At 41.1% G+C, this 14,613-nt stretch overlaps 1 protein-coding gene across 1 annotated transcript in view; it reads left to right on the forward strand.

The window, feature by feature from the left end:
• The window catches only part of MGST3 (microsomal glutathione S-transferase 3), a 97,410-nt gene extending 89,006 nt beyond the window's left edge, over positions 1-8,404 (forward strand). The window contains 2 exon segments of the mRNA XM_044085399.1: positions 7,866-7,904; positions 7,907-8,404. Of these exon segments, the coding sequence (XP_043941334.1) occupies positions 7,866-7,904; positions 7,907-7,989 (122 nt within the window). The 3' untranslated portion in view covers positions 7,990-8,404.
• The last annotated feature ends 6,209 nt before the right edge of the window (positions 8,405-14,613 follow it).

A 14,613-nucleotide genomic window follows, 5' to 3' on the forward strand; every position in this document is an offset into this window, starting at 1 on the left:
AAAACAAAATACTCTTGCAGACAATTTAAGCAGAAACCTTATGGACCCTCACGAGTGGAAATTAGATCCACAAGTCTTCATCATGATGATAAAGAAATGAGGGAGCCTGGACATAGATCTGTTTGCCTCTCCTCAAAAATTATCAATTGAAAAGATTCTGCACAAGGACTTATCACAGACGAGCATGGAAAGTGGACGCTCTATCCTTCAGTTAGACAAACCTATCCGTTTACACCTTTCCTCCTCTGCCTTTTCTTCCCAGGGTCCTACTAAGTCAGACAAGAGAAACCAAAGATGATGCTAATTGCCCCGGACTGGCCCCGCCGATACTGGTACCCAATCCTAAGGAACTTGTGTCAATACCCAGCTTGGACCTTACCTCAAAGACCTCAACTACTGTCCCAGCAAAACAATCAGATCCTGCACAGTCAACTACAGACACTGAACCTGGCAGCATGGCTGATCATGTAGTTATACAAACGCCTCTCAGTAAAGCTGTGATGGATGTCATTTTGGAAGCCAGAAGGCCTAGCACTAGAAAATATTATGCTGATAAATGGAAGAGATTCTATGCTTGGAATAAAGCACAAGGAACTGATACAGCAGAACCAAATATTCCTCAGATATTACAATGCTTGACAAAGACCTATCTTTCTCATCAATTTAAAATCCATGCCTCTGCTATTTCGGCTCATTACAATGCAGAGACACCAATCTTTTCTCATCTTTTACTAAAGCAGTATCTTAGAGGAGCCAAAAATGTAAGGCCTCCTAGAAGATCACCAATAACTTGCATGGGACCTCAATTATGTGTTGGAAAAGCTCACCGTGCCTCCATTTGAACCAGCTGCTACTGCTGATATAAAGTTCTTATCCTGGAAAACAGCTCTGCTACTAGCAATAACTTCAGCAAGAAGAGTCTCAGAGCTACAGGCCCTCATGGCTGTGGAGCCTTTTATCATATTTTACCCAGACAGGGTGTCTGAGGACAAATCCTTCATTTATGCCTAAGGTGGTTTCCATTGTGGCTCTTAACAAAACTATTCATCTGCCAACCTTTTATCCAAATCCGCAGAACAAGGGGGAGAGAATTCTGCATTCCTTTTGATGTACACAGACAGCTAAGATTCTACTTGAGCAGGACTAAAGCTATAAGAAAAACTGAGCAATTACTAGTGATGTATGCTGCAGGATCAGAAGGAAAGGCTATTTCAAAGCAGACTATTTCAAAGTGGATAAGCCACTGCATCCATTTCTGCTACTTACACCATGGCAAACCTGTGCCCAACGGCATTAGGGCTCATTCCACCAGAGCTGCAGCTACTTCAGCAGCTTTTCTCAGAGGAGTTCCAACCAAAGACATTCTAGAGGCTGCTACTTGGAGTTCTGTTCACACCTTTACAAAGCATCATTTGCTTCTCTACTCTGAGTCCAGGGCAGGCTTTGCCACTGGAGTTCTGCAGGGCCTTATAGCCGCACCTAATGCTGTTTAGCTCCAGCCTCCCATCCATAGCTTTGGAATTCTACCTAAATGTAATGACTGCAACAGTGAAACACGAAGAACATAGTACAGTTGTGTACACTTACCATAAATATAGATGTTAGAGTGTATTCACTGTTGCAGTCCAGGTTACCCACCCACCATCCCCTCTTTCATTCTGGAGTTTTTCCTTCTCTTCTACAACTATGTGGTGTATTTGCTTGTAGATGAAGGTAAAGTTTATATTGATGCATGTATATATGGTTTTCATATATATATTGTTGCTACCTTTTTGGGGGCACCTGACATCTGGGGCAAGAAAAACTAAAGAAAATGGCGTCTGCTGCTTGTTTTATACTCCTGATGACCTGACGTCATGGAAGAGGAGACTGCAACCGTCGCAGGACCCAAGACTTTAGAATTCAGGCCGACTGGGGCCAATCTGCCAGCAGATTACCCAAATGTAATGACTGCAACAGTGAATACACTCCAACATCTACATTTATGGTAAGTGTACACAACTGTACTTCCAACATGGCATCTCCCACAGATTCCAACCCTCCTGACCCAGAGGTAAGGAGAATTCATGCATCCCCAATTGCAGACGCTCAATTTGGCAGCCTGGCTTTTTCCCTGACCACTGAACAAGCTGCCAATCTCAGTAAACAGGTTGTAGATGTACGTGAGGTCACACGCCCTAGCACTAGAAAATCTTATGCTGACAAATGGAAAAGGTTCTGCACCTGGATCCTGGCTAAGGGAGCCGATATGGCATAGCCCTCCCTATTTCTCATCCCGGATTACCTAGCTGACCTAGTACACAGTGGTCTCGCCTTTTCCTCAATTAAAATTCATGTCTCTGCTAATTTCAACACTGAGCAACCATTTTTCTCACACCCTGTCATCAAACAGTTCCTAAATGGGATAGCAACTTTGAGGCCACCCAGAAGAGCACCTACCTTGGGATCTAAACTTTGTGTTGGAAAAGCTCACCCTACCCCTCCTTTGAACCAGCATCTTCCGCAGAGTTAGTTTCTCTCCTGGAAGACAACCCTGCTTCTGTCCATCACTTCAGCCAGAAGAGTATCCGAACTACAAGTACTCATGGCTGTAGAGCCCTTCATCTTCCATGCTGACAGGGTGTCCCTCAGGACTAACCCATCCTTCATGGTAGGAATGGTGTCCAGTATGGCTCTCAACCAATCCATTCATTTGCCCACGTTTTTCCCTAGCCCACAAAACAAGGGAGAAAGAATACTATACTCTCTAGATGTGTACAGATAGCTCAGATTCTATCTAGACAGGAATAAATCATTCAGAAAGACTGATCAATTGTTAGTCAGCTTTGCTGCAGGAGCAGAGGGCAAAGCCATATCTAAGCAAACCATTTCCAAATGGATAGCACACTGCATTCATTTCTGCTACAAGCAACACAGGAAACCTCTGCCTAAGGGGGTCCGGACTCTGCTCTACCAGAGCAGCCTCCACCTCTGCAGCTTTCCTCCGAGGAGTCCCCACCAGGGACATACTGGAGGCTGCAACATGGACATCTGTTCACACCTTCACCGAGCATTACCACCTGCCTATCCTTTCCAAATCCAGGGCAGGATTTGCCACTGCAGTCTTGCCGGGCATCCTAGCCAGCCCCTAGTCTCATTGAGTGCCTCCACCCTTTTCCTCCGCTTTGGGAATCAACCCAAATGTGATGACTGCCAACAGTGAAACGCGAAGAACATAGTACAGTTGTGTACACTTACATAAATGTAGATGTTAGTGTGTATTCACTGTTGCAGTCCTGGTTTCCCTCCCTCTATCCCCCTTTTCTCTTTCCCTCTCCCCCTCCCCCTCTCCTTACAAGGAACGTTTGGGTAGTTACTTTCTACTGGTGGGGTTCTTCCACCATATACTGGTTCCCACTTGAGGGTTCTGGCAGGGATAACCCAATGACTGCAACAGTGAATACACTCTACATTTATGGTAAGTGTACACAACTGTACTATCCTGTGTTGTATGCATCTTACGATAGTCTGAGGTAGTGCCACTGTTTCAAACTTCTCAGCTAATTTTGGCTTATTAAATTGTTTTGCCATTTCAATTGCACACTTTTTCACTATCACACCATCACTAAAAGGCTTCTTTGCTTTCACTAACTCCAGTTCTACTTTGAAGCGGTAAGGCTAGAACTTTGTTCAGGGCTAAGTTTTGCAAAAACTAGTGTGGTGCTTAAATTTCTTCTTGTATTCTGCAATAATGATGTGTCTTGATTCTCCACTATAGATATCAAAGGTTTTACTGTGTAATGTACTATAGTGTAATTTCACATTATACTCTCTAGGCACTGACAAAACATGCATGCAAACAAGATATTGAATTTTATTCCCGTTTGTAATCAAATAGTCTAATTCCCATCGGCTTTGATGCACTTGCTTTTTATCTTCAGTTTTTCTTTTGTTTCAGGGTAAGTAATAATAAAACACAACCTCAATGTGCTGAAGCAGCTAAACAAACCAACAGTACTAATTGCGCTTGTTTCAGGATAAGTAATAAAATAACCACAATATGCCGAAGGGTGAAGCAGCTGAACAAACCAACACTACTAATTGTGCACTCAGAAATGTGATCATGAGATTCATCCTGGACCATGTGCATTGGAACAAGTGTATAAAAAAAAAAATAACACAAACTTTTAATGCACTGCACATCTCTCTCTAACTCTTAATACCGTGAGCATGCAAAGTAATGCAGTCTTAAATTCAACACTGATACTAAAGCTGACAATAATAAGTAATAAGGGAAATTCCAAGTACAACTATGAACATCTTTAAAAAGCATAATTGGATTCCCCCGCAGAGCTAGGTCAGGAAAATAAAGCACATTCCCTCAAACACAGCTGTCACCATCCACACCACACTTTTAATCGGAAGCCTTACCTTACTGCAGGAGTCTATCTCTGCAAAGCAGGGAGAATAAGGTCCAAGAAATTAATTGCTATCCCGCTTGTCCTTTGTTTTACAGGCCTTGTCCCTCTGCTCCTCCCTATCAGCCGTGGTAGCTCCACAAATAGTGCATGACGTCACTCTACCCCAGCAAATGCCACCAGCCAGAATAATCAGTTGTAAGGATGCCTGCATGCTTGCTTAACTTCATAGTTTAGTGCTGTATTTAAAATTAGGTAAAAAACTGCAGTCATACCTCTCAGAGCAAGAAATCTGGACAAAGCCATATAACAATGGGATAAATACACATAAGAGTGACAGTTTTTAAATATGGTTACAAACTTCAAAAGTTGATTTTTGCATTAGCATGGTTTTTCTGAAGAGCATGACATCTGAAACTCAAATGTCTGTCATTATTTTTCGACTTCAGTCATCCGTGATTTGCCAGAAAACAAATGTTATGAGAAACGGACAAAAATATGTGGCAAAAATCTGGACAGTTGAGAGGTATGAAGTGTGCAATCGGAGAGTGACTGAATGCAGGTGTGAAAGCTGAAGAGTGGGCATGTGAGGAATCTGAGAGTAAATGCATGTATGAAAGCTGGGGCACGTGTGCTTGTCACCATGCAGCAGTTCAGGCAGGGTGCACAAATGCAGCCTGTGGGCCACGTTTCCACAGCAACATATTTGCTTTTTGATGCACATTTGTCACATCAGACTTGCTAGCAGTTAGCCTGTCAGTCATAAAACAGGCAACCATCTTCAAGGGTGAAGAGTCCCAGGTGTCAGAACTGACTTTCAAGCATTGTTGTAGTTGGATCTTCCCTGCACCTGGCAAGAATCTGCTTCTGGCCTACCATCGTACCTGTAGGGAGAAAGCCTTGTGTTATGGAGTTTGGTATAGTTCATTGGGTTTTCCTTTCCTGTTTAGTCCTTTATATCTCATTTATGGACATCTTTGTGCTCATCCAGTGAGTCTTTCTGGTGTGGGAGTATGTGGTCAGTTGGCTTGACATCCACGCTAGTTACTTCACAGATCTTTCAAAACCATGATCCTCGTGCACTGTTTCATGTCTTTTTGTTAGGGGTATTGCCTGAAGCTCACCTGCTCTTAACCCAGGCCAACCCTTGCTGCTGCTGTGGATAGGGTACTGTCCTCTGTTTGCAACTGGATATGAGGATTCTGCACAACCTGAAGTCTTTGTTTTCAGGGTTACACAAGAGTTGTGAGACCACTTTGTACAGCTGCCCTCACTATAACCCTCCTCCTGGAAGATGGACTGACTGTTGCTCCACTGTTTTCTCTCCATTAAACCAGAACCTGCCACGTAGAGTGAAAAATTGGAAAATTTTCACTGCAAAGAACTTGTCAATGAGTATAAAGTGTGCTATTTTTTATGCAGGATAGAATGGGAAAATTTTCACTGCAAAGAACTTGTCAATGAGTATAAAGTGTGCTATTTTTTATGCAGGATAGAATGAGCTTGCTGTTTTTTGGCAAAGTGGAATGGCATCTTGGAAGAGCACCCTAAAGCAGATTAGATTCCTTTATGGTTGGCTGAACATGCTTCAAATACACTGCAGCATATTTCCATCTTTCCTGTATGATGGGGGTTAAAGGTTTTAAGATAGGACGGGCAGGAGAGTATTGTTTGCATCTTGGAACATCAGTCTCATAAGCCCCACTTGTTGAGTTTGATTCCTAGCATAGTATCACCTACTTAGGAACAGAGCTTTGAGATTGCACTGCATGCAGACTAACGTTATTTGTGTTACTGGTGCTTTCAGCAAAGTTTAAACATTTTGAATGTGTGCTTATTTGTAAAGCAATTGAATCTTTGTGAAGTTAGAAGATTCAATGTATTATTGACAAGTCTTTTCCTAGACAAAGATTTGTCTACCGATTTCCCCCTATACATACAGTGACTACCTGCTATTCCTCATTACTGGGTGGCCTAGGGGAATTCTGTGGATATATTACATTGCCAAATTTGCTCCTACTTCCTTGGGCATAAAGATCATTCTCTTCAGTTTGTTGCAAAGCTTTTCTGTGATGCTATACTTTAGCCAGCATTCCAGTGGTTTGGACTGCTGTTAACAAGGCACAGTCTTTGCCATGTTTTATGTTTTGGCTTTCATCTCCCATGATCTTTGTTCAGCATATCTGTACCCCTATGCAGCTCCATGTATTGATGCATTAGGATCAAGCTTTGTGTGTGGGGGTGGTGGTTACATGCAAGTTTTTTGGGGTTTTGTTTTTTTTTTCCTTGGGTGTACTTGCAGGCCTTTCTGTTTGAAGGGGCATAGGAATGAGTGAAGTGCTTAAATGTGTGGCATTATCTTGGATGAATGAATTATCTGGAATTTCTCCTACTGTTGTGGCATTATTGCCTGTAATGATCTAGAACAACCTTGGCATATGATGAAATAGTGGTATGTCTGACCTTGCTGCATCAGGAGATGACATTATGGCTTGATATTCTGCTGCTGTTTCAGAACAGGTGTAATTTAGTTTCATTCCTGCGCAGTTGTCCAATAGCTGTAGATTATACTGTGTTCCCAAAAGTTCAGGGCGGCTAGGTATTGGAATGCTGGGACCTGAGCAGAGTACTGATAGTAGGGGAAAAAATGCTAAAAATGCAGGAAGAACTTGCTTCCCCCCAACTAACTCCAAGAATGCTATATTTCAGAGAAGAGAATATTCTGTGAGAAGTTGTGATCTCTGATTTAGTTTAAGTCCATTTTTTTCAGCCATTCAGTCACCATATTATAGGACTTGCTGAAGCGGGTTCAGAGATTTCAGCTGGTTAACATCCAGGGCTTCCTCAGCAACATCCCAAACACAACTACCCTACTTTGAGCATTTATTCTGTCTGCAGTTTATAAAGAAAACGTATTACTGTAACAGTACATATACCTTCTCTATGATTATCAGAGAACTAGTGAATACCTGCTGCTCTTCCAGCAAGTTCGTTATCTACACACCACTGGCCTTGTCTCCTCACCACATTTATTTCACTGAGTAGCAGATTTGTCTTCCATTTAACTCCCTTATGATAGAAGTTTGTCCACATCTGATGGTAGGAGACTAGGGACTATTTTTTTATTTCCTAATTTAGTGGCACGTCATCTGATATATCAAGCTTGCTCTGTCCTGGGGTTCAGCTATTACATGTTGAGTTCTTGACAGAAAAAGGCTAGACCTAAAAGCATACTGCTGTTCAGTAAGCTTTATAATGGTGGTTTAGTGTGAAGCTTGCGCACACAGTTTGATAGCTTTTACATGGATTAATGAAACTGTGCAGTATACAGCATAACTTGTAAGAGATGCCATTGAAATTCAGCTTTCATAGTTAACTTCTTGCATCTTCCTGTCTTTATTTTGCAATTTATTATGCTTTGTTTTTTATTACTATATTAGCTGATGAATTTATTTATGCTTCTTGCAGATCCAAAGAAGAGAATGAGGGGTGCCTTCAGTTCATTTGCTCTCTTGGCTTGATGGGGACCACTTTGTGTTTTGCCAGCCATCAGCTTGGTTGGCGCTTCCTTCATCATCATGATTGCTGCTAAGTGCTCTCCAGTTGTGGTTCTGTAATCACCAGCATGCCCAGCCAAGGAAAGAAGAGACTGACAGATGTGATGGCTTTTCTGAGCTACTGACATGGTTGCTATATGGAAAATGAAATGCAGAGCAGCCTTCCTGCTGAAGTAATGTCTGGGATAAAGTGCTTCTGTAATGATCATTCTTAACCATTCCACTTCATACCTACATTTACTTTGTTTCACTTTTTGAGAAAGTAAATGACTCGATCCTATGGCCTCTGACATGTCATTGCATAGTGAGCCTTCAGATGTACATGGCTAGTGTGAGCCTGCTGTCATGGCAACAGTAACTTAAGGCTGCTTCACATGTGATGTAATGTATTTACAACCAGAGATTTATCATTTAAATTTAAAGTGCAAATAAAATATTTCTTAAATATAAGGGGAGTCTGTATTCTGTTACTATGGAAGGGGGATGCTTAAAGTTCTGCTCTACACATCTATATTTTTGCACCAAAGCTGAAACCTGAACTGTGTTTTATGTTAGAGAGCCAAAGTTTATATCATATGGGCTGGAATAGCTGCCACAGCAGGAGTGTATGAGGCTGAAATTACCACAACTGCTGTTGAAATAGTGGTTTCCTGCCTCATTAGTTCATGTGGTTAGCATCATCAGAGTACCGTGTTGGGAACTGTTCACAGAAACCTGCTGCTTTTGTTTGAATTTTCCTTATTCTAAATTTTGGCATGTTGCAAAGTTATGAGGTATGAAACCTGTTCTGAATTTATCCTCTCTGTCTCGAACCCATCTTGTGTTGGATAGTATTTGTGGTAACAGGTTGTTTGTCAAGCTTTACTGCATTTTTGTTTTGAGTCACCCTGAAATTTTGGTTTAAACAGTGAGTTCAACTTGTGCAGTACAGTTTGTAGGGAAAGGATTGTCCTTGTTATGTAAATTCAAAAAGTCACTACCTTAACTAATCAATATATATTTTTTAACTCTAAACATTGTAGAAAGCCATTAATACTTTCAATCTGTTTATGCACCTCATTTAATGTTCACTGTAGATCAGTGTGTACTCATATTAATCATTACTGCAGTAGCCTTGGCTATGTGGATTATATCCTGCTTAGGATACAACAGCCGTCCACCTTCAGGTCGCCTTCCGTGCACCCAAATCAGTCAGCTTAGGCTGAGCTGACTAAAAAGACTGGTTAGGGAGCCAAGCCTTTCAGAGCTTTTCTGCCTGCCTCTGAAGTATATGCTCCTCTAGGGCTTTTGAGGGTCGATGGTAAGCTTGTGCTTTTCTTTGCTGGAGCAGTATGCCCCCTTTGGGGGGAAAAAAACTTCCTTTAAAAAAGTGTGTTAAAAGCTAGGAGTTTGTGTTTTAATGGGCTGTCACATTACTGTTTTGTACTTTTACATGAAAAAAGCACTTTCATTTAAGTTTAAAAGTTGTTTCAAGTAATTGAAAAGCAGTTTTACTGCAGTGAAAGTGTTTTTTACTTTTTTGGCAAAAAAAGTTCATAAAATTCTTTTTATTGTATTTTTATGGGAAAAAAGGAATGGTTAAAGACTTAAGTTTTACTTGACTTTCCTGCACCTTTCTCCAGGAAAAAGGCACAATTTTCTGCTTGACCATGAAAGAATGCCAGTCCTGTGGTCTGTACTCCAAAAAGAAAGTCAGGCAGCCTTTGTACCAAAGAAAGCTAGCAGTTTGCCTTTGCCTCAGTTGTAGATGGTTGTGCTGTGTGGCCATTTGTTGTGCCTCAGAAATTCCGATCTTTACCCCGGATCCCTGCAGTGTAGCACCGACAAACAATGGACTGGGGGTTAATCACATCCTCTAAAGCTGTTGGGAGGGGTTCCTCACTGGACAAGGGAGGGCTATTCTTTTTAGTCCCGGACAAGGGAGGGCTATTCTTTTTAGCCCCGGGAGAAGGAACAGGAAAGGCTTCCCTGTTTTGTCACAATGTTGTGCCCATTCCTTGGGAAGCTGTCGCTGCTATCAGTAACTCAATTGGCTCCATTTTTCCTGTCAAGAAGAAACAGAAAACTAAACTTTTAGTTAATCCTCTAATTTTCATTAGACAGGAGGAGTTGGCTGGGTATGGCTAAGGGTTTAATTCATGCTATTAATAGTTTCTTGTGAAAGAGTGATGGTTACCTCTCTCTCCTTTTCTCATTCTTAAGAGATACAAGATCTGAATCTGGACAAATTGATGATTTTCTCTAATTTCTGATTCAGACTCTGAGGAGAGCTCAGAACCATTTTCAGAATGTACCAGTGTTCAGCTGTAGAACACTGAAGTTTCTCGTTCCCTTAGAAAATACTATGACGGTTACAGAAAGAATTTCCAGAACCTGCCTCCAAAGTTGACATATTGGAGGAATGGGTGATGTATGTTAATGCGGTTTTCCTGTTGGTCAACCAGCCCTTAAAAAGGCAGGGTGTATAAGTTTTTGTACACTGCTGTTATAAACCTTACCCAGCAGTTATAGCTCAAGTTAAACTTACTGCTGCTAAGCATTTAGTTAACACCAATCCTCCCCTTTGATAAGGATTGGAAGATTGTGTGGGGAAAATGTATGCTTCTGCAACTTTGATTTTCAGAACTTTCAATGGTCAGGCTTCTCTGTTTGTTCTGCTTAATTGTGAAGGTATGAGGAATATTTGCAGCTTTTTGTGAGAATCTGCTTTAAATAAATTGTTTTTAATTGTACCACTACTCATTGTTTGCAGTGTGTGCAGGAGTCAGTTGATACTGCTGCCAGGGTTATGACCACTGGTATTGTTTTGAGGAGGTTTGCTGGCTGTGTATTCTCAGAACCTCCCAGGTGATAAAATAAGATTTTAAATTCTGTTTTGGACAGAGATTTAGTTTTGTCCCCCTACTGGAGAGATGATGAAAGGGGTAAGTTGATTCAGTAAAGGCCTCATTTTCCAAATGTTCACTGGGATTCTCTAACCAGTTATCCAGTTTTGGCAAAAAAAAAACAAAATACAGTCTCAAGACACAAGTAAACAGATGTTTAAGAAGAAATGACAAGGCAGCCTCAAAAAGAATCCTGGAACCTCCCAAAACCAAGGACAGGCCAGCATGTCAGAGTAACCAGACTTTGCCCACACACCAAGGCAGCCTCATTTCCCTTCCAGAAAGTCAGAATCTCCACATTTGTCTTTGGCAACAGATAGGTTCAGACAAATAGGTTCTGAAGATCGTTCATTAAGGTTACAGATGGCAGTGAGAGGAAATCCCTCTTTTCCAGGGATAATTCCTCATCCACATCCCCCAGACCAGGCTTTTATTTCCACCTATCCCATTACCTCCTGGGACAGCATGCGATGGCTCAGTCTCTCCTTCCTAGGTTGAGAAAGGGTATTTATTCAAGAATGTTTTTAGTGTCAAAGATAGTGCTTGGAGACAGTTATGAAACTGTCTTTCCTAAACTTGTTTGTGATGGCGCATGAATTCAAAAGGTCTATTCACAACCTGTTACCTCTTCCTCATTCAAGTTTCCTGTAACACTAGATTTAAAAGCTGCTGATCACATCACTACTCATCCAGACCAGGTGTTTTTAAGGTTTAGTTTGCCTGAATCACATTCACTTCTCTGCCTTTAACCTTTGGACTGTCCACTGCACCGAGTGTTCACAAAATGTTGAGCTCCAGTTATACAGCTTATTGCAGGCTACAGGCTATCCACATTTTCGATGTTCAGACTACTTGTTTATCTTTGCAGTGTATTCTTTAGTGTGTCAGGAAATCTCTCATTTATGTGAGATATCTTTTACAAAAGCTGGGATTCCAACAGAACATTTAAGCCTCTTCCTTCACACAGGATTGTGTTCATGGGGTGTCAGCTTGACATCTTAGTTCAAAGAGCTTTTCTTCCACAAGAAAAAAATAAATAAAACTTTAGATATATTTCTAAGATTTTCCAGTCAAACTTTGGTCACTGTGAAAATACCTCAGGATTTTGGGTCTTGTGGCATCAATGATTCTTGTGATAGCCCTGGCAACATTCCACATGAGAAAGATACAATGGTATCTGATGTTGCTTTGGTCCAAGCACCAGCATTCTTTCTTTTCAAATCCCAGTGCTGAGGCTTGTCAAAAGAGAAGTCACTTGATGGACAGAGCAAACATCCCTAAATCTGCATCTCCCAATATCCCTCCCTGTTTTAAAGCAGACAGTCACCACAAGTGCCTTAGGCTGTGATTGGAGAGCAGTTTCAGGAGGGATAAAAGTGCAAGTTGTGTGGGATAAGGACAGATGCAAGCGTATAAATACTAGACTCCTGTCCTGATCAAGGCACTCAACCCTGAATCATCATTTGTCCCTGAAACCTCTTAAAGTTGTTAGACAATACTACAGTTGGGTGCCCCCTTGCAGACTAGCCATGTTAAGATGGTGTTTAGCTTCACAGGACAGTCTGTCTACAGGCATCCAACATTCTGGTAGAGCAAAATTGTGTAGCGGACAAGGACAGACCTTCATGGACACTGGAAGTGGAAACTGTAATGGGGGGGGGGGGGTCTTCCAAATTTGATCATGTGTGGGGAGTTCCTCAAGTAAACCATTTGCCCCCTCTCAATCAGTTGGCAAGATTCTGCCCCAGAACTCTGCAAGAAATTTTGTAAGACATGCCTTTTTTTTTTCTTGAACAGGAATGTTCCTGTATACTTTTTCAGCATGTCTACTGATGGTACTTCTGAACGTTCAGAAAGAATCCCTTAAGATTCCTTTTTTGGAAATGGCCATGGCAGTTACCACAAGCTTCCTCACAGACTGGATCTACTCTCGCTGGTACAGAGATGTTAGACTCCCATCAGTTTCAACTGACTGCCTGGATTAGGTGTTAATTCCCTTTAGGCACCTGCTTACTGAGGATGTGCAGTAGGTATTAATGGAGATAAGAAAGCCTGCTGCTAGAAAATCATGTATTAGTAAATGCAAAATGTTTTCTAGTTGGTGCCAGCAACATAACCAGCATCCATTCAGGGCTGAATGTTCTCTGGTTTTACAATATTTGTGAGTTAGTCCTATGGCCTTTCTTACTCCAAGGTTAATTTATTGGCCATTTCAGTATGTTTGCCCATGGATCCTTCCTTTTCAATCCAGTCACATGTCAAAATGTTTTAAAAGGGCTTTTGCATAACAGGCCTCCAAGAAAACTGTTTGCCCCTTCTTGGATCTTAATTTTGTTGTAGAGAAGTTACTACTGGTTCCATTTGATGGATTATAGGTTTCACATTACAGTTTTAGAACTAGCTTAATAAAACTTAATGCACTCCTTTATTGGAAGAATGTGTCTAAATATAGAATTTCAGGTTTGACTAGAAGACAGAAGTCCTCAAACCACAATGCTTCGTAATTAATGCACAAGCACCACATTGCATGCAGTGGATTCAGTTTTATGTGAATTGATGGTTATGAAAGAGGAACCCAATTACCTTGTAAAGCAGCTTGATGTTGGTACTTAAATGTACTCCTGTAAAACTAGTGAAAACTGTTTCAGCTTATAAAACATAATTTCCTACCATGTAGAATATTTGCTTCAATAATTTGATAATGCTGAAAGATCAGCTGCATCTTTGTTGTGATACTCATTTCTATTCTTAGATGCAGCCATAAGACTTAGTTTTTGGGTTCTTATTTTAAGTTTGTGTCTTTCGGCTTTTCCCGGTTAGGGGTCGCCACAGTGGAACTCTGGTCTGCTAATGATTGGCAGTTGATTTTTACATACCGGCTTGCCAGGCCTGCCGCACAACCTTCAACGAAGGTACGCCCATTCACGCATGTCTCGCAGAAGACGCTCTAGCTGAGAATCGAACTGGATGGTGTCTTACTGTGAGGTGACAATGCTACCGCAGCACCACCACTGCAGGTTTGTTCTTATTTTAAAAGTAATAATGGCTATTTGCCCAAGATAGTATTTTTTTTATTTTTAAACAAAAAAAAAAGTGAAAGTTGGTTGCTATGGAATATTCATAGTGCTTATTCTCTAAAGACAAGCATTGCAAATGTCTGTTTCTTTGTGTAACTGCTTGTAATTCCTGTGCAAAAACGTATGTTTGGTCTGATGCAGATTTGCAAGAATGGAGGGGGGGGGTGCATCCCCCACACACACAAATTTAAAAGTTGTTGAAGGTGAACACCCTCAATTTGCTTGCAAGAAGCTTTAAAATCTGATAATTCACATAATGGAGTAGCTTATAGTAGCATGGTAACCAAAGTGGTTGAATAGCATTAGTTGGCCAAAATGTACATTTCAGAGAAGGAAATCCTGTGCATTTGAGGTAGTTCCTTTGCCTGAGGTGTTTGGCCGTAGAAGTCCTATTAATGAGTGTTGGCGTTTACCTCTAGTACACACACAAAATCTTAAAGCATATCTTGTCAATGTGCTTTTTTGGGAATTTGTTTTCAGACTGACAGTTTTACAAAAGCAGACTTTATTTTAAGTAGTAGTATCTTTCAGCAGAATTTCATATCTTGATGACCATTAATTCAGCCCAGATTATAGTGGAGAACATTTGATGGCTTAAAGATGAGGAGTAAAACTCAAGATTATGTCTTGCTTTGTGTGCATTTCCATGATTCCCTTGTTGATTTGGATCATGCAGTATTGCTGGCTAATGTCAGTT

Source organism: Protopterus annectens, chromosome 10.part0, assembly GCF_019279795.1.
Source record: "Protopterus annectens isolate FY-2018-M chromosome 10.part0, PAN1.0, whole genome shotgun sequence".
Taxonomy (NCBI): domain Eukaryota; kingdom Metazoa; phylum Chordata; order Ceratodontiformes; family Protopteridae; genus Protopterus; species Protopterus annectens.